Source organism: Catharus ustulatus, chromosome 4 (genome assembly GCF_009819885.2).
Source record: "Catharus ustulatus isolate bCatUst1 chromosome 4, bCatUst1.pri.v2, whole genome shotgun sequence".
Classification (NCBI taxonomy): domain Eukaryota; kingdom Metazoa; phylum Chordata; class Aves; order Passeriformes; family Turdidae; genus Catharus; species Catharus ustulatus.
The window spans coordinates 24769601-24788613 of NC_046224.1; the positions used below are offsets into that span (position 1 = coordinate 24769601).

The 19013-nt window shown below is 49.6% G+C and overlaps 1 protein-coding gene across 2 annotated transcripts; it reads left to right on the forward strand.

Moving 5' to 3' along the window:
• Window positions 1-3299: 3299 nt before the first annotated feature.
• MFNG (MFNG O-fucosylpeptide 3-beta-N-acetylglucosaminyltransferase) lies at window positions 3300-18145 on the forward strand. 2 transcript variants are annotated; one of them, XM_033059120.1, is made up of 9 exons: window positions 3300-4099; window positions 8697-8745; window positions 9254-9356; window positions 9444-9597; window positions 10627-10712; window positions 11966-12131; window positions 12641-12726; window positions 13576-17431; window positions 17771-18145. In XM_033059120.1, exons 1-8 carry the CDS (start codon window positions 3776-3778, stop codon window positions 13643-13645), a joined length of 1038 nt encoding a protein of 345 aa, XP_032915011.1. In that variant the 5' UTR covers window positions 3300-3775; the 3' UTR covers window positions 13646-17431; window positions 17771-18145. The 2 variants fall into 2 exon arrangements, with proteins under 2 accessions (XP_032915011.1, XP_032915012.1); XM_033059121.1 differs by having other exon boundaries at window positions 13579-17431.
• Window positions 18146-19013: the final 868 nt, after the last annotated feature.

The following is a 19013-nucleotide window of genomic DNA, read 5'->3' on the forward strand; positions in this document are numbered from 1 at the left end:
TGGGAATGGGGAACTGGCATACACAGGGCTCCAGATGAAGGTTCCCAAGTGGCATCCACTCCAGGGGATGCAGCCTGAGCATCCAGGCACAGCCAGTCCCCTGGGAGGGTGCTTGCCCTGCAGGCAAACAAAGCAGGATTCTTGTTGAGCTGATGAGAAGACAAGTCCCAAAACAAGTTCCCATTCGCCCTGTCATGGATTTGGAGATTGGAATTTGCATCTTTGCTGGGGAAAAGTAGCGCTCAAGTACTCGGGAAAAACACTGTGTGCGAGGCACTGTGACTCAGGGCTTGAAACTTCCTTGTGTCCCTGCTGGCATTGGGAACCAGTCCAAGCCCTATGGCCTAGGCTGAAGGGGGTTAAAAGCAGCCCCTCCACCTTGGGTTAGTCAGGCTGTTAAAAGCAGCTCCTCCACCTTGGGTTAGGCTGTGCTCCCAGCTTAGCTCTTGTTGCCCTCCCAAAGAATCACGTCCACCAGCACTACCCAGGGTCATCGGTGCTCTCAACCACAGCAAAAGGGAGGCAAAGAGAGGTTTCTGGGAGGTAGGCTGACACTGCTCAGTGAGCCAAGCAGCAGCAGCAGCACTTCCTTTCCTGCTCTCAGGCTTCTTCCAGGCTCTCCCTTTATCCAGCTTCTCTCCTCTAAGGCTTTCAAAATCCAGCTTTAACTGGTTCTGGACATGGGTGAGAAGTGGAGCAGAGGGCTCCAAGGCAAATATAAATGACCCTCTCTCCCCTGAACACCCCAGCCCACCTTCTTTTTACCTCCTGTGGGGGTGGCTGCCTGTTTGGAGGAATGAGTCACAGGTTAGGTAACAGTCACAATGCAATTAGCAGCCCTGGGCACCAATTACCAGCGGTAACAGCCTTGTGCAAACCCCTGTAAAGAGTCACTGAGAGCAAGATTTCTCCCTTCAGGGAGGGGATTGTCAAGGTGGCACGTGTCACTCTGGGAAGTCACCAGCCCTGCCCACAGTGGCCCCCTGCCCCAGCAGAGCTTCCTGGCACCATGCTCTGCAGGATACCTCCTTTGAATTGTTTGTAATGTCTTCTTGGGCCATCATTAAGGAGCTGTGCCTGTGCCCCACCTGTGCCTCCCAAATAATCTAAGCCAGAGCTGGGAGGCGCTGCAAGATGCCTTGGAGCTATAGAAGCTTCCTTTACAGGTGCCTCAGGCTCCTGGTGTGTGGCTGCAGCACTCAGGGAGGTTAATTTCTGCTTCAGGAGCATTGGCCAGCCGTGTGAGCAATCCCAGTCATACCAGGTTCACATCCCTGCAGTAATGTAAGGCCTGAAGGAGAATGACTCCCTGTGCCCCAAATCAGTGTAAGAAAGCATCAGTATTCAAAGGGATCTAAAAATAAAACCTGCAGGGACTCTCCAAAGGGATATGGAAGATGCTCTGGAGATGTTCTTACTTCAGGGGAAGGCAGGAGTTTTTGAGATTTGGAGAAATCCAAATCTCCGGGGGCGGAGGGAAGTGGATTCAGTGGTTTCTTCCTTACAAAAGTAAAAAGTTGTAGCCAGGGGCAGAGTGAAAGTGCATCTGAGATGTGGAGAAACTGAGCACAGGGGTTCAGCCCTGCAGGGAGGTCTTCCCTGTGTGCTGTGGAATTGTCTGTGGCTGGACACAAGGTGGGAGTGTGCAACAGAGGGACCCTGGCAGGCTGTCCTGCCCCTCTTTTCTAAGGCCCAATGATCTGAGATGTGCGTGAGGTGTAGTGTCCTTTTCCACATGGAGCCATTCCATACCCCCACCAATTCTCCTGGGGCCCAACTTAGTACTTTTTACTTTTATTTTTTTGGTATGCTGAGATTGGATGCCCACAGCTTGTAGCTCCCTGAGGAGGCGCTCTGATTTCAGCAGCTTATGTAGAGCACTACCATCCTGCTGTCCCCATGGTTGCTGCACAGGGAAGCTGAGATGGGGATGTGGATATCACCCTGCCTCCTGGGCTGGTTGTCTCTCTGTATCCTTCTGGCTACTCTGTAAAGTGCCCTACAGGTATTGTGAAGGGGATTGCATGGTCATCTACCTCGTATCATACTGAACCAGCAAAAGCATGCAGCAATCTGTGGTGCTGACCCCAAATTTTCCCTTCCATGGTGATCTTTGTCCTTGGGAGGGGCTCTCACACCTTTTGAGGGTCTCTGATATCCCTATCCCCTGCTGGCAACGAGAGGGCTGGAAGTGAAGGTGGCTCAGGGGAGACCAGGGTTGAAGGCAGGGGATGAGGAAGGAGCTGGAGGTGCCACTTTGCTGCTGTGCCTGCAGGTCTGTGAGGTTTTCCAAAGAGAGAGGACATCACCTTTCCTTGCCCAGGGAGAGGGAAGCTACATCTTGGACAGCACAAAAGCCACAAGGGACAAATAGCTGAGCTCAGCCCTGCTGCAGGGGGCAAGGACCTGGGTGGGATATGAACTCAGCAGTGACACTGCGCACACCCCCCGTGCTCCCCCAGAAATGTTCAAGGCTAGTTTTGAGGGGGCTCCGAGCACCCTGGTCTAGTGGAAGGTGTCCCTGCCTGGGGCAATGGGCTTGGAACTGGATGATCTTTAAGGTTCCTTACAACCCAAGTGATTCTGTGATTCAGTAGCTGAAAGGGAGGCAGCAGGCCCTTCCTCATGGTTGCTCGTGTACCTCTTCCTGTGAGTTCACTGGTTCTGCAGCCACCTGGGCAGCAGAATGTCCTTGGACATCCTGCTGGGGATGTGAGCTGGGGCAGAGGGCAGGGGTTGCAGGGCTGGAGGCAGAGGAAGAGGCACCTTCCGGAGCAGAGTCATGGTTTGGGAGATGGGTGTCAGAAGTGGGGTCACAGCCCAGCTTGAGACTCTGGGGTGTGGTGGAGGGAGGGACAGCAGGGAACACAGGATCCTGCTTTGGGAGGCAAGCTGGGACTAAAGGGCAGGGGCAGCAAATCAGACCGGTGTCCATAGGCAAAGAGGGGCTGAGGGAATTCCTGGGGAAAAATCGTTCTTTGCTAGAACAGAAGACCCCGCACCTTAACTTCACCAGAGCCCACATGAGTGTCACCGTCCCCTCTCTCTCAAGAGCACGGGGGTGAGCAGAGCTGCAGAGATCGGGCTGAGCTGTCACGGAAAAGCGGGGAAATCGGTCAAGCAACAGGTGTGTGCTCCCAGATCGGCCGTTTGTCAGCCCGGAGCTGTCCCAGAGCGGGGATGCTCCGGACTGAGGCCTGCCCCCTTCCCCATTCTTCCTCGGCCGGGCCTGCCCCGCCCCGTGCCCGGAGGCGGGACCGGGGCTGGCAGGAGGGGAGCTGCGGCAGGGAGCAGGTGGAGAGGCAGCCCGGACACGTCCCTTTGCCTGCTGCCGGGGCTGCTGGCTCCCCTCTATGGGCTGGTGTCCTCTGGGCAGCCGATGCCTTCGTCCCACTCATGGATCTGATCTCCTCCGCCCCCTCAGCACCCAGCGTGGGACACTCAGACGCTCCATGGGGAGCAGGGATGCTCGCTTTCCTCCTGGCACGCTGTGCCAACCACGTCTCCTCGGAGTATTTTCCAGTCTGTCCCTGCCTCTCTGGGTCACTGGGCCCTCCGTACTGAAAATCCCCCCTGCTTCACCGGTCTGCTGACTCTTTGGCTTCCTGGTCTTTGCCCACCCTGTTCCTTGACCACATCCTGTTCAGACCTTGCTCTTGACTAATCCTGCCCCTTCGGAGGCTTCGAGAAGAGCAGACAGCGTCACGTGGAGGTACAGGCAGAATTTGTCCTGGTTGGATAGGATACGGGCTGCGGCGGGATCGCTTTGGGAACCATGGGCCGCCGGCTCGTCCGTGGTGTCTCCGGAGCCGCAGTCTTCCTCGCCAGCGTGGCTCTCCTCTCCATGCGGCACCGTGGGGCTCGGGAAGCAGCCCAGTACCCGGGGATCGGGGAGGGGATGCTGGAGAGGGCAGAGGGGCAGAGCGAAGGGAGCCCAGAGGGGCAGAAGGACCTCAAACTCCGTCCTCCGGAGGTACACAGGACTGAGGGGAGCCTGGCGCTTGGGGACATTTTCATAGCTGTGAAGACGACCAAGAGGTTTCATCACAGCAGGATAGAGCTGCTCCTGGACACGTGGATATCCCAGGCCAGCGAACAGGTGAGTGTATGGATTCTGACCAGAGAGAAGGTGTTAGTAATAGGGTAGGGATGGGGTTTCAGGGCAAGGGGATAAAAGCCAGGGGAAGGGGAAGCTGGGCACTGAGTGCCCCTCAGTACTTTTCTGTGTCTCACTTCACATTCAAAGGGAGATGCTACCCAGCAAAATGTTCCACCAGTAGCTGCTTCATGGGAAAAGCTGGTGAAAATGCCATATACCAGACTGAATGCACGGCCTGTCCTATGTCTGTATGGAATGGTGGCTTTCTGCCTCCTAGTGCCATGAGTTTGTTGGGTTTGGGGCTGATGGGCTCCCCTGGCCCTTTGTCAGGATATCTACACTGTGCCTGGGCACCCATTGCCCTGGAAAGGCGCAGTGCAGTGGGCAAGAGAACAAGGCAAGGAGGCTTCTGGAGGACCTCCTGTAGTTAGCCCTGTTCACCCCACAGCACATCAGCACAATCCATACTTTCCTTTCTTGTACATGTGCTTTCACATGCATGATCTTGAAGTGATGCGGGTGCATTTTTGATTTTGAATTTTTTTTTTAACTAGAAGCCCTGTGTTTCCATCCTTTGCTAAAACAGTTTGGAGAGTTTCCTTCCTGCCAGAGAAACTGATGTGGGGCACCACATTAGTGGTGGTGCTGTGCAGGCTGGCTTACTGGTGGGCAGGACTACTCCCCAGAGCTCCTGTGCTTTTCTCCCTCCCTCGCAGAGCTGCTCCTCAAGAAAGAAGAAATCCTGTGGCTGCCCTGAAGGGTGTTTTTTTTTGCCTCTGCCTGTGTGTGATGGGTGCCTATAAGGCAAATTCAGGCCCCAGCGAGGAAGGGGGACGGGGGCGGAGGTACTGGGTAGGAGAGTGCCTGAAGCAATGCAGGGTTTTCTGGGTAAGGGTGGTTTTCCACTTCATGGTGCTGCAACTGTCTGGTCTGCTGCGGTCGTCACAGGAAGCCATGTCCTATTTTGAGCATGCTTCCTCTCCTGGCTGTGTGTCCCTCTCAGCATCTGATATGCCCTGCTTCCTCCTCCAGATGCACTTCTTCTCTCTGGCCAGCTCCAGCCCAGCAAATCCTTGGAGAAACCAAACCCAACCACATGGCTGCACTGGCATTGGGATATTGCTTGTGGGACCTTCACAGTGGGTTTTTAAGGAGCAAGTCACCTGGCCCTCCTTTCTTTGACAAATCACTGTCTGGCCATTTTGCTGATGACAGGAATTAGATACAGGCTCCCCAGATTCATCTGATCTTCTCTGGCCTGCAACGATGTCCAAACCTTGGAAGAGGTGTTGTATTTTCCATGCTGCTGCTAGCCTCTGGAAAGCTACACAGACTAAGCAGGAAAATAGGAAGGAAGGGGTAGAATGGGAGTGTCGCTCATTTTTAAACAGAGTTTTTTCAGTGTTACCATTTTTTGTTGCAAGCTCGGTATTTTCCTCCTCCCTCCTCAATTTTCTGTGTTTTTCTTCTTTCTTGCTTTTTTTATGAAATGGCTTTGATGGAAGGAGAGTGGGAGCAGAAAGAGAGGTAAAAAGAAGTACATGGCAGTTTTTTTTAATCTATTCCTGCTTAAGGGTTTTTTTATGTTTACAGGAAGGGGTTAGTTTTGAAAATTTGACAATATAGAAAACCTCGCTTAGCAAAAAAAGGACAATTTTCAATTTGCAAAGGACATTTAATTGTTGTGAGGACAGGACTAGTGAACCAGACCTCCTATTATTGAGTCCTTGTGGAGAGACATAGGCTTTAGGAGCCAGTCTTGGAGAAATTCAGGTCTCAGAAGTCCTGATGTGCAGAGGCTGCCTTCTCCTAGGGCTGATCCAGCATTTTAGTGTCTCACTTGCCCTTAATCGTGGCTGGAGATCAATTCAGTGAGTCTTTCTCCACCAGTGGCCAGCAGGGACGTTTTAGCAGCTGGCTGTGTGGCTGATGCCAAGCGTGGCTTCAGAGCTGCATGGTTTTCTTCTGGGGGAAGCAACCCAGACCTCCCAGGTCAGGCTTAGGTGACTGTAACAGGAGGCAGGAACAGCTGTGCTTTTGATGGCAAGGACAGAGTGTATGGGAGCTGAATTAAAAATCCTCTGTTGGACTCTGTTGGGGTAGAAAATGTGAGTTCGAGAGATTCTCCCTGAAACTGCTCTGTTTAATCTGAAGACATGCAGTTGGCGAGAGATCGGGAAGTGTGAGATGGGCACTCTGCCCAACCATGCTCTGTCTCTTGAGAACTGATCATGACAAACTTCCCACTGGAGATTGATATGGAAGTCATTTTAGTGAAAGGCCTTTTCCTCAGCAAAAGCTTAATCTAAATAGAAGTGTGGGTTCTGATTATTGTTTAGCTGGGCAGAATCTTGGTGTGACTTACACTCCTGGCCCCAGTAGTTTTGATGGAGGTAAGTCCAGCCTTCTGGTGTGGTTTGGTAACACGAAATATTTCTAGCGCTTCCCCTCCTTTTAGGAGCCTCCACACCCAGCCTATTGAAATGAAACCTCTGAATGGCCCATCTTGAACTGGCTTTCAGATTTTCAGTGATGCGAACACACCACAGATTTTGAATCTGTTCTCTGTGCAGGACATGACAGGCTGATGTGTTTGCATTTTGGAGAGGGCTTCTTCATAGAAAAAGGATACCCTGGGAGTCTAGGCAATGAACATGGTGCTGGATTGTTAGATTCCACATCTTTATTCCCTTTTCCCAATTTTTTATTGCTAGGCTGTTTCCCCAGTTCGGGATGAGGAGGTCTCAAAGTCTAGTGTTTATCTGTTCCCAGGGCTCTTAGGTTCGTAAAGATCTGCCAGAAAAAGCTGCTTGACACAGTGACTCCATAGCACTGCTTGCACTGCTCTCCAGCAGACATCCTTTCCTACACAGACATCTTCTTCACCCCAGAATGGAGGGATACTTTCTGTACTTCATCTCTGGCAGCAACTGCTGTTCCAGGTTTCCCATCCTCAGGGATGTGAGGGGTGGAGAGATGAAGATGAAGGCAGCTGCATGTGCTATTGTGATGTATTTTGCATTTCTCAAGCACAGCCAAGTGTGCCATGGAGATCAAAGTTTGAAAGTGCCAGAAAAATCAGACTTGCCTGGTCCCCACACTCATATTTCCCCTTTTCCAGTTATTTTGGACAGTCTGGAGTTGCCTGTGTTGACTGTGTACTTTCATCGTTGGGTTCCACAGAAATGTGTTGGATAACTGCAAAAAAAACCATTTCACATCTTGCATCAAGAGAAAACTGGGAAGTTCAGAATATTTTACAAGTAGAAAATTTGGAAAAGATGCAGATTGCTATTTTAAGTTAATCAAATGTGAAGTTTATTAGACACGTGATATCTAGTTGGTTTTATCTCTGTAAGCAAGTAATTTCCAGCAACAGTATTTTTTTGGGTTTTTTTGGGGTTTTTTTTGAAAATGTCAGAAAGTTTCAACAGTTTCAGATTTTGTTTTTCTTAAAATTAAAATATTTGCCATAGTGGAAATTTCTAACTCTGACATGCTGGCAAGGGAAATCCCATGCTGCTGACAATTCCTGCTTTGCCTGAAGGTTTTGATATGGTCCCCTGACCCAGAGCAGTTCCTTTACCTGGGACTTGGCTAATTGCTTCTTGTCACATGATCCTTGAAAGTGGTTTTAACGAAGAGATTTTACTGGTGGGTGCAGTAGGAATGTGTGTGTGTTCCATTGCTGCAGCTCAGCTCTTGGAGAGTAATTCACCAAGCGCTCTAGCTCATCCATCTGAGATCATGGAACCATCCTGCTGTCTCTGCTTGAGCCAGGTGATCTCTGAGGGTCCTTCATTGCCTTTTTTTCAGGTACACAACATTTCTCCTGCTATGTCCTCAGGATAGGGATGTATCTCCCAAATGCTGGGTGGGTGTGGGGGGATGTAGAGACTCGTGTCTCCCTGCCAGAGCCTTTGGGAGCAGTGATGGCTCCTGGAGCTGCTGTCTGCCTGCCTTGTTCCCTTTGTGCCTGCGCAGGTGCTGTGTTTAACCAGCCTGTGGGCAGCTGGTGGGGAGGCTGTTTACGGCTCGCGACTCCTTTTTCATTTCATGAAAGCTCATTTTCTGCCTGAGGAAAGCTTTTCTCCACCAGCCCTGATCCTCGCCTGGCTCTGAAGAGGGGGAGATGTGTAACATAATGGCAGCAAGGGGGATTAGAGGAGCCTGGGAGTGGGGGAGGAGGAGGAGGAGGGGGCAGAAAATGGCAGGGGTCTGTGCACACTTCACACACAAAGCAGATGTTCTTTTAACCCAAGCATCATTTAACCACAATGCTTTAATTTTTCTACCACTGACATCTAATCCAGGGCTACCTCTCCCCCTCACTAAGTGCCATGGGTCCCCTGTTCCCAAGGCAGTGGGATGGCATTGAAAATGAAGCCACACAAGCGCTGGTGGTTGTGCCCTGCAGGAAGAGGGAACACAGCCATCCTTCTGTTCGTCTGCTGCCTTGGAGTGGGTACAGCAGCAGAGGATAGAGTGGGGTAACCATGTTACTCCGAGTGTGTCCAGCTGTGGGAGGAAGAAGTGGGCAGCCAGGGACAGTACCAGCTCCATTCCTGAGAGTAATCTCTTTTCCTTGTTTCCCCAGACCTACATCTTCACTGATGAAGAAGACGGTGCCTTGAAAAGGAGAATGGGTAATGACCTATGACACTACCTTTCTACTCCACCTTCAGCCCCTGAACTGCCCTGGCCTTGAGAGGGGGTCTGGTGTGAGGGCTGGCTGTCCTGCACCAGCACTGTCCGTTCAAATGCCCCTTGCTGTGTGTGTGGTGGTGATGTTTTTTTGTAGTTGGCTTACCCCAGAGCATGCAGCCCACTGGAGGCAGGGTGCTGTCTGCTTTAATGCATCCATGTGTAGAAGCAGCACATGACAGAGCCTCTCAACCTCTGCATCATGGTTGGCAGTGGGCAGGGTGGAAGTGTGGATGACAGGCATTCTAGTGTTGGCCACGTTTCTTGGCTTTGTCCAGGTTTCATCTTTTGGTAGGAGGAGGAGTGGAATCCATGTCACCGTGGGCTTGGATACCTTTTGGGGAGCCATGAGGAGACTGTCTGTGAACAAACCCCTTCCCTCCTGCCCAGATGTCCTCCGTGTGACAGTGCAAGGTGGGCTGGCTCTTGAGTTCTCACCTCCTCTGGCAGGTGACCATGTGATCTTCACCAACTGCTCGGCTGAGCACAGCCACCTGGCTCTGTCCTGCAAGATGGCTGCAGAGTTTGACGCCTTCCTGGCCAGCGGCCTGAGGTGAGGCAGGGCTGCCATGGGGGCACCCCTGAGAGCAAGAGGTACCATCCTTACTGCAAACTTCTTATGTTTTCCCATTTGCCCCAGCTGGTTTTGCCACTTGGATGATGACAACTACCTGAACCCTCGGGCGCTCCTGAAGCTCTTGTCCTCCTACGCAGAGACGTGGGATGTTTACCTGGGCAAACCCAGCCTGAACCGACCCATCAGGGCCTCTGAAACGCTGCCAAACAACCAGACGGTACAGCCTGTGGTGGTGCTGCGGGACACTGGGTTGTGTTGGTGCTCTGGCTCACATTTGTTGTGGTTTAACCCCAGCCAGCAGCCAAGCCCCACGCAGCCGCTCACTCACTCTCCCCACCAGAGGGAGTAGGGGAAGAATCAAAAGGGCAAAAAGTAGAAAACTTGTGGGTTGAGATGAACACAGGGAAAGCAAAAGCCATGCACAAAAGCAAAGTAGAAGAAGGAATTGAATCACTGCTTCCCACAGGCAGGCAGGTGTTCAGCCACCTCCAGGAGAGCAGGGCCCCATCACATGTAATGGTGACTTGGTAAAACAAGTACTGTCACTCCAAATGTCCCCCTCTTCCTCCTTCTCCCCGCACTTTATATGCTAAGCAGGATGTCATTTGGCCTGGAATATCCCTTTGGTCAGCTGGGGTCACCAGTCTTGGCAGTGTCTCCTCACAACCTCCCTTGCACCCCCAGTTTCCTCACCAGTGTGGCAGTAGAAAAGCAAAAAAGGCCTTGGCTGTGTGTAAATGCTGTCTAGCAATAACAAAAGCATCTCTGTATAATCAACTCTGTGTTCAGTACAAATCCAAAACACAGCCCCACACCAGCCACTGTGGAAAAAGTTAACTCTACACGGGCCAAAACCAGTGCAGTATTGCAAGGAGAAACAGGTCCCAAGAGCAATGGCAACAGCTGAAAACCTTGCCATCTTATCTGAACATGGCTGTAGGTGTTCACTAAATTTGATGATCCAAGGGGCTCTGCCTTTGGGTACATGTCTGACAGGACATAAGCCTGCCTTGGGTACCCCACCTGTTGTTGCCAGCAGGAGCAACTGGCTGTTCCAGTTATAAGGAAGTGAAAATCCATGCTGTACTGCTAGTAGGTCCTTCTTCTGGGCAGCAGTCAGGGGCTAGGGTGACAATAGGGCTGTGTTTGTCCTGATGTCAAAGCTGGAATTCCAGCATTCCCACCTCTGGGAGTATGGTATTGTCTGAGCCTCTGCCATTGCTTTTCTCTGTTGTTTCCTCTCCAGAAATCTGTGCGCTTCTGGTTTGCCACGGGAGGGGCTGGGTTCTGCATCAGCCGCAAGCTGGCAAGGAAGATGGTGCCCTGGGCCAGGTGAGCTGGGGGGTGTGGGAGCCTTTGGGGATGAGCAACATGGCTGCACATTAATTCCTGGCAGTATCAGACCTGGATTTGTGCATGTGGTGTTTGCAAAGGTGCAGAGTGCTGTGTGCGGCACATCTGCAAGATGTGAGACTGGAGGAAGGATGTAGTGGGTGGGTCTGCCAACTGATGGAAAGCTGGCAAGAGCAGGCACATCAGTAAACATGGTCATGGGATGATGTACTCCTCTCTCCTCATTTCCTTAAGGCTCTTGGTTACACCCCACACTCCTTCCCATTCCTTTCAGCTTCCTCTGACTCTTTTCCCATCTGCGTATCTCATCTCCCCTTCATCTGCCTCTTTCCAGCTTTCTGACCTCCCTCCTGAGCTAATTTTCTGTTCCCTCACCCCAAGCCCTCTGGCTTCTCAGATGTCCACTGTCATTTCCTCAGCTTGGTGCATGAAGAACAGGTGTAAGTCCCAAGGTGTGTTATCCCAGCTTAGGACAAGATGATGCCCTAGGTTATACCACAGGCACGTACACTGGCTACGCCAGCCTTATGTGAGCGTACCCAGAAGGACAGATGTGATCCACGCCAGGTGGCTGCTTTAGCTAAAGCCCATGATATGTATATTATGGTAGGCCCAGTCAAGAGGATGATCTGTGATCTAGGGTAAAGCAAAAGTGGCACAGATGGACAATGCCTAACCTGGCATACAGTCTGTCACTACTGTTTTAAAAATGCTTAAAACGCATTTCAGTTTGCTGGGGGTTGTTGTAGTAGACAGTGCTTCGTACTGTGTAAGTAATTCCAATTCCAGAAGCCTTAAAATTTGGTTTAGCCTGTCATCAAAAGGTAGCAAAGTATGTGGTATTACATTTACAGTAGATGGCTTATCTAAGCTGCATGTCCTGTTACTTGTCCCCCCTGGACCTGGCCATGTGCTCCCACTGTTTCTCTTGTGGCTTGTCTGACCCCCCAGTGGCTCAGAGCACTTCACCAGACACGTGGAGAAGTGGGAAGACTCAGTGAGGTTTGTCAGCTTTCTGCATCAGCCTACCAAGGACCTGGATTATGTATCAGGGACAGCATGGCTGGGAATGGTGAAAGAGCAAGTTCATTCCTGAGTATTTGCAGGTGGAACTCAGGGACTGTTTGCCTAGTTACAGGATTTACTCTGCTTTTCAGTAATCTCCTACCCAAGTGAATGCCTACATCTGCCCCTACCCTTTTCCTAATCCATGCAGCCCTGCTCTCTTCCAGTGGCAGGAACTTCCTGAGCACTTCCGAGCTCATCCGCCTGCCTGATGACTGCACCGTGGGTTACATCATCGAGTGCAAAGTCGGGGGGCAGCTGATTCCCAGTGCACTCTTCCACTCCCACCTGGAGAATCTGCAGCTCATCCCCACCTCTCAGCTCACACAGCAGGTGAGGAGGGGAAAGGAAGCAAGTAGGAGGTGTGTGAGGAAGGAGAAGTGGAGGGGAGCTTACAGGCATGTTGTTCCACTGATGGCACTGATGTGCATTGAATCAATCATCTGCTCTTCTGGGGAGGATTTCCTGACAAATATCTCTTTGAAATAAGGAGCAGATGTTGCCTGCAGCATGGTTGCCAGTCATGGTGCCCTGGGATCAGTGGTGGGGAGCGCATGTATGGGGAGTGATGGGAGGATTGAGGGCATCCCTGGGGGAATGTGGCACAAGGACAAGCAGAAATGATGATTGATTTGGAAATGGCACTGTGTCTGCCTTGCAAAGGACTAGTGGGTAAAGGACTAGTAAGGTGGGCCATCATGGCAAGGAAGATGGGAGAGATGTGGAAAGCAGAGGCTAAGCCAGCAGAGAAAGAACTAGAATGGGAGTTTTTGTCATCCACTGCAAATTCCTTGCTGCTGAGCTCATCTCATTATTTCTATTCCTTTCTCACCGCTTTGTAGGTCACCCTCAGCTATGGTGTGTTTGAGAACAAACTCAATGTCATTGAGCTCAGTGGCCCCTTCTCGCCTCAGGAGGATCCCTCAAGGTATGGGGCATGAATGCTCTGGGTGTTGCTGCTATGTGAGCCCTCAGACAACAGGCTGGGAGGGGGAGGCAGCCCAGGGGGGTACAGGAGAAATAGAGGGAGAGACAGAAACCTTACAGTCACATGGCTTTATTGGGTGAGGGGCACCCCAGCATTAAGCTGTTTGTGAACCCTTATAAACTTTGCAGACCTTTTTGGGTGAGTGGGAAGAAACGAAGCATTCAAAACATTTTATTTGGACAATGCCTAAGCCCAAAGTATTGCTGTTTATTTCCCATTTTAAGGCTGAACAAGCTAACCTTTTACCTCAGGGACAGGAACAGAAATGTTCTTTTAAACTCAGGAAGGGAAATATTGCTTGTTTTTTCATTTTATGCTTTGCTGAGAAAACTGAAGGGAAAAAAGAAAAAAGTTCACTTCGGGCTGACTGCAAACAAAACTGTTCTTTGATTTACCTTATCTTCTTTGAATGAACAAACCTAAAGTTGTTATTTGCAGAGCCTGAGTAGGAAGCTCCTGGCTGGAGATAGCAGGGGTGGGAAGCAGCTAGGTGGTGGAAAGAGCATCAACAGAAACATGTAGCAGGAACTGGTGCAGTGCCCATCTCCCTGCCCGTGATCAGGGTGAGCTCTGGACTTTGGCTCCATGGGCTAGAGCTGGATTTGGGTATGAGAGGGAGGCTTTGCTGAGAAAAGACATCTTTGGGAATGCTGAGAAAAGACAACTAGTCCTGAGCTCTGTGGTGCAGGGTGAGTGCCTGATGTGGAATGGGGCGTGAGGGAGAGGTCTTCCATCTTCTAGCTGTGTACTGGTGTAAAAACTGTCTTCTGACCTTTGCTTTCTCCTCAGCAGGTTTCGATCACTCCACTGCCACCTCTATCCTGAGACCTCTTGGTGCCTGCAGGCTGTTGGCTGGTGATTCTTGACCCTCAGCTACAGTGGATCTAGGTGACACCTGTTCACCTGTAGGGAGTGAAGAAGCTTGGTGCTCCCAATTTCACCTTCACTGTGGTGGTCTTGGGACTCTGTGATGGCTTTCTTGGTTCTCGCTCAATCCTGGTGACACAGGACAAGAGATATGGTCTGATCCAAAGATGGATACGATGGGCTGGACGCATGAATTAGCTTCTCATCTGTGCTGGGATATGTGCAAGGGATGGGAGCAGTATGCCTTCTGAGCAGACTGAGGATCAGGTAGTGACTGCTGGACATCAGGGTAGAGATGAGGACTTGCTGCTGCTGCTCTGTGCTCTGGCTGTATCTTGCTGGACTAGAAGGGGCCTCTGTGTGTGTGTGTACCTGGTGCCCAGCTCCTCATGGGTGGCAGTGTGCCGTGGCTGCAGACTCTCTCTGAGCAGGGCTCTTCCTCCATATCTGCTTTTCCTACTGCCCACACTTTGCAGCCACAGACCTGCTGAGTCTCTGCATAGTCAAAGTCTATGGGGATGGGAAATTTGACTATTTCTGTGCTGAATGAATCCTGGAAAAGCTTAGTCTTTGCTCAACAGAAAGGAGATGGGCAGGAAGTACAAAGAATCAGGAATCCCTGGCTCTGCTGGGACAAAAGAAAGGGCATAGGGTAAGGGAGCCAGGAGGAAACCGAGTGAGATGGGGATGGTTCCCGCATTGAATGTTGAAGGTTTGATCTTGTATGGTGCTGCATTATTCCTCTCCTCTTACCTTCTTGATGTGGGGTCAGGATAATCTCTTGCTCTAATTACCAACCTGTCGTCTGAGATTAGACTCCAGCTCCTATCTGTGAGAAGAGACATAAAGGATTAGAACTGGCTGAAAGGGAGGAGAAAGGAAGAGATGGAGAAGGATTGCTCAGGAGCGGATTAGAGGTTACAGCTTTATAACCTTTTCTGTCCCCAACCAAAAAAATTAAGTCATGAAGGAATGGAAACAGCAAGGCAAAGAGCTTTTTATCTCTGTGGGTTTCCTCCAGATGCTATTAGCAGCTTTCTGCCTTCCTGCTCTCACTGCTGAGCACAACAAGGGGAAGGAGTGGACCCAAATAGGTTACAAGCTTTCTGGCATGTTTGTGAAGGGTCCTTTTCTCAATACAGTGGCTGGTGTGAAAGCTGGGCAGTGGTCCTTTCTGGGGAATGAACTTTGGCATCATTTTGTCCTTGCACACACAGTGAAGTGGCTGGGGGAGGGTTTTGCAGGAAAAGCTGGAAGGCAAAGAGGCTGTTTCAAATGGCAGGTGGTGCCGCAAACAGGTATTTTTCTTTAAAGAGCATTTGAAAACAGACTGCTGGGATCTGTGAGAGATCCTGTAATCTCCAGATGAAAGGACAAATGCCCTTTCTCTAAAGAGCTGCTCAGCTTTGATGCTGCTGATGTGACTAAGCCTGCTGCTGGTGGGCTGGAAGAGCCAAAGGCTACTGTCACTGTGGCTTTTCTGTTTTGAAAACTGGCCACTCTGTCACCTCCTTCCACCCCCAAGCACCAGCATCTCCTACACAGTGCACACAAAGTTTAAAGAAAAGACATCAGAAAGACCTTCAACCTCTGCAAAAGGGGATGTAAAAAGGAACGAGCACTTTAATTTCTGGGAAAAACAGAAGGCAGGAGCTTGTAGAACTGTTTTCCAACATGGCCATTCTTAGTGGCATTTAGTCAGCTTGTGTGGCAGCACACAGACTTGCTTTCTTCTGTTGCACAACAGGCCTTTGAAGTAGAAGTTCATCCTGAGCAGGCTCAGGAGTGAGCTGGTGCCAGTGAGCATTCCTTGAGTTGTGGAAAGCCCTTGGCTCACACGGCTACGCCAGCCAAGAATCCACGTGGCACAAAACAGACACACAGCTATTGAAGGAGGAGGGATGCAGCACCAAGAAGTCCTGCCCCACAGGAACAGTGGTCAGGTTTGAACACAACCAGAAGATGAAATAAGGTTTTGTGAGAAGGAATGAGTCTTCGAGAGAAACCTACACTACCTGGATATGTCATTTTTTCCCCATTCAGTTTTTCAGCTGATGTTAATAGAGTCTTTGAGTTAAAAATCTGGTTCTGTCTGTAGATGTCCTGGTGACAATCAGAGCAAAATGCGATTCATGTGAGGAAACTGGTACAGCAGCTTCACTTCCCTGGGATAAAAGCAAAGCAGAGAAACTGAAAGCTTGCTTTGCATCCTGACTTCAGCTGGTCTGAATTGACCTGGTGCCTTTTGCATGGCTGAAGATCAGATGTTTAATGGGTTGAATCCTTGAGTGGCTGCGTGGGGACCCGTTTAAGACTGGATTTCGTTGTTGGAGCAGTTAAGTGCCACTTCTGTGGAAAATGTCTTGTCTCATAAGGAAACAGAACAGATGAGAAGATGTCTGGGGCAGGCATCTCTTGGGTTGCAGGGAAATGAATGACAGAAAAGTCCTGCTATGCCTGTGACGACAATACGCTGGAAAGAAAATAGCTTCAACAAAAGAAACCAGGTTTTCTCTAAGAACAGAGAGACAGCTTAATGGGACATTCACCACATGAAATCTGATCAACGTTAAAACATGAGTTAAAATTAGTTTCAGGAATGGTTCCTGCCCCTGGGGCTTGCTGTCAGATGTTGTGGTTTTACAGTCTCATTTTCCTAGTTTATTAAAATGTTTAGCTGCTTGGGAAAATGAGAAACAATCTCATGTGAAACTTTTCAGGGGGCTGTCTTTTTTTATTCTCTTTCTCTTGATGTAACAAAGATTTTGGAAAGGTTCCGCTGAGGCTATTAAATTTGTATTTTTTTTAGTTTTTTTTTTTTAATTTTATGTTTCTACCTTTCTCTAGCTCTCACTTCCTTTCCTCATTGCAGGGGGTAAAAAAACCCTCTCCCAAGAGCGAAAAGGAGAGGAGACATGGTCTTCATATTTTACTGGGAAAAATAGGGTCAAAGTCAAGGGTGTTGGCATGACCCTGTTGTTGTACAACATTAAGTGTAGTTCAAGGTTTCAAGTACAGACACCTCTGCCTGCCCAACACCATAGCAACTAGCACTATTAATGATGTTTAAACTGTGTACTGAACATTCTGAAAAAGGAGAAGGAGGAGGAAAAAAAAAGCAGTTACAGTATTTGAAATGTAAAATATTAAGTAAGGCTTTCATGTTAACAATATCTTTTCTTCACTTTCCCCTTAGCATGAAGAATTTTTATAAGAAAAGCCCTATTTGACAGTGCAAAAAAATGCTAATGACTGTCCTTTCTTTAGGGGGAAAGAAGTTAGTTGAAATAGGTGGGAAACTGCAGTTGTTGCTAAAGACTTGAAGGGGAGAGAGAAGAATAGCAACACTAGACAACGGTTCTGTCTCTGGTGCCAACTTCTCTTAACAGCTCTGCTGCCGAGGAAAACCAGATTCCTGAGCCACTGTGGGATTTGCCCAACTTGTACCCAGACTGCAGCCTTCAGTGCTCTCCCCAGGCTTCTTGCTGAGGAGGCAGTCTTCAAAAACTGCTCAGTTTATCAGACAGAAGTCAAAAGATGAGAAATAGGAACAGGAAGAAAGGAGATTGGAAGGAAAGAAACCACCAAGCGAGGCCTTGGACGAGCATGGGAATTTTAACAGTCATTGAAAGTGCTGCTTGGGGGCTGCCCAGCAAGAGTAGGAAAGGCAGTGTTGCCTGGCCCCCCAGCTCTGGATTTTTTTTGTCATCAGGGCAACTGCAGCTCACCAATGCCACCGAGGATGCCAGCCTGTGAGACAGAGTGCACCTTGGAAGAGGTGAGATCAGTTTGGTTGGCCCTGAACCTCTTCTTTTTTTAAATAACACTCCAGATAAGTCAGTGGCTTTTCATCAGTGTTAAAACAGATTTAGCTTATTAATTTACTACTTCTGCCCTTGCTTGCAATGCAGGCTTTTCAGACAGTCCAGAGTGGGATCAACAGCTCTTTTAATTAATTTGTTAAATTTCTTTTGTCTTCAATCTCTGAAAAACCCAACTTGACAGCTGGCTCTACACATTTCTCTGAGGGATGCAAAGCTGAAGGAGGGTGGGTAACTACTCCAGTAAGTGCATGGTCACAGGGAGTCATGGACCATTCTTACATCTTTCCTGCTAGCAATTGGAATCTCAGACTGACTGGAATTTTCTCCTCTGCCAAACAATACACTCCACTGAAGAGGATGCTGGTGTTGCCATAGACCCAGGAAGAAGTGCAGCATCATAAATATTGGAGTAACTATGCCTGTTCTCACCAGCTTATGCAGGAATTTGTCCTGTAGACTTTCTGCCTAAATACCTGGGAGGTTAAAGGAGTGCAGAACTGAGCTGTTGTATCTCAGATGGCATTGCCTCTTAAGGCTGGCGGTTCCTTGACAGCCTGAGATTTTTTTTCCCTTCGTGTTTGATCCAGCTTGGACTCCAAGAAAGCTGGGAACTTATCTCTCTCCCTGTTTGAACTGTAAGTGATTAATTACAGACCCCAAGAATGGCTTCCTTGTCTATCTCTTGTGTTTAAATTGCCTTCCAGGATTTTGCAGGGCTAAGGAGCCTCTTCTGATTTTACTGCTACCTTGGTTAAGCCTCTCTTGGTTTCATTGGGAGCTGCATCTGATCTGTAGTGAACTTTAAGAACAAATTAAACAGGATTTGCTGGTCCTGACCCTTCTGCCACTGCTTGAAAACAAGACAGTGTTGATTTTAGCACTGTAGGAAAAAGAAGTGTGATGAAACAGGGCATTTGGATGGGGAGAGATGCTGCTATTCTGAAACCCTGCTTTCCCCATCCCATCCCCAGAAGCAGGGCACAGAGAGAATCTGCAGCTGGTGCCTTTGGCCACGTTGCATCAGATGGAGGATATGCCATGAAATATCCAGCAACTGCACTGGCAGAGAATCCAGCAGCCCTGGTTCTGAGCCAAGGCAAGCTTGTACTTCGTGCTGGACAGGGTGCCTATTCCAAATTACTTACAAACAGAGACAGGGTGAGGAAGGAGGAGAGGGCTTACAGGATCGATGAGACAGTATTGTCATGTCTAAGCAGGGAGAAGATGCTTTTTGGGCCAGGGAGAGGCAGGGTTCAGGAGCAGAGTTCAGGAACAGTTTCCACCCAGAAATACTGTGAAGATCTGAAGGGTGTTTGGTATAAGCACATGTGAAAGGAGATGTGAGGGATGAAGCAAGTGGTTTGGATAAGAGAAAAGAAAAAATATACATCCTTTGCATGGCTGTGCTGGCTAATAATGAATGGTGGCCTTGGGGCCTAGGGGTTCAAAAAAAAAGCAGGGAAAGCCAGGAGGAGAAAGGCAAGGACTGTCTTCCCCTCTCCACGCACTTGTTGCTGGCTGGTGGTTTCTCACTCA

What these genes read in the sequence shown, in the direction of transcription:
- MFNG (XM_033059120.1), top strand. Translation starts at nt 3,776, where the DNA reads ATGGGCCGCCGGCTCGTCCGTGGTGTCTCCGGAGCCGCAGTCTTCCTC. An exon ending in TATCCCAGGCCAGCGAACAG is followed by an intron (nt 4,100 to 8,696) that starts GTGAGTGTATGG and finishes TTGTTTCCCCAG; the next exon opens with ACCTACATCTTCACTGATGA. An exon ending in CCTCAGGAGGATCCCTCAAG is followed by an intron (nt 12,727 to 13,575) that starts GTATGGGGCATG and finishes CTTTCTCCTCAG; the next exon opens with CAGGTTTCGATCACTCCACT.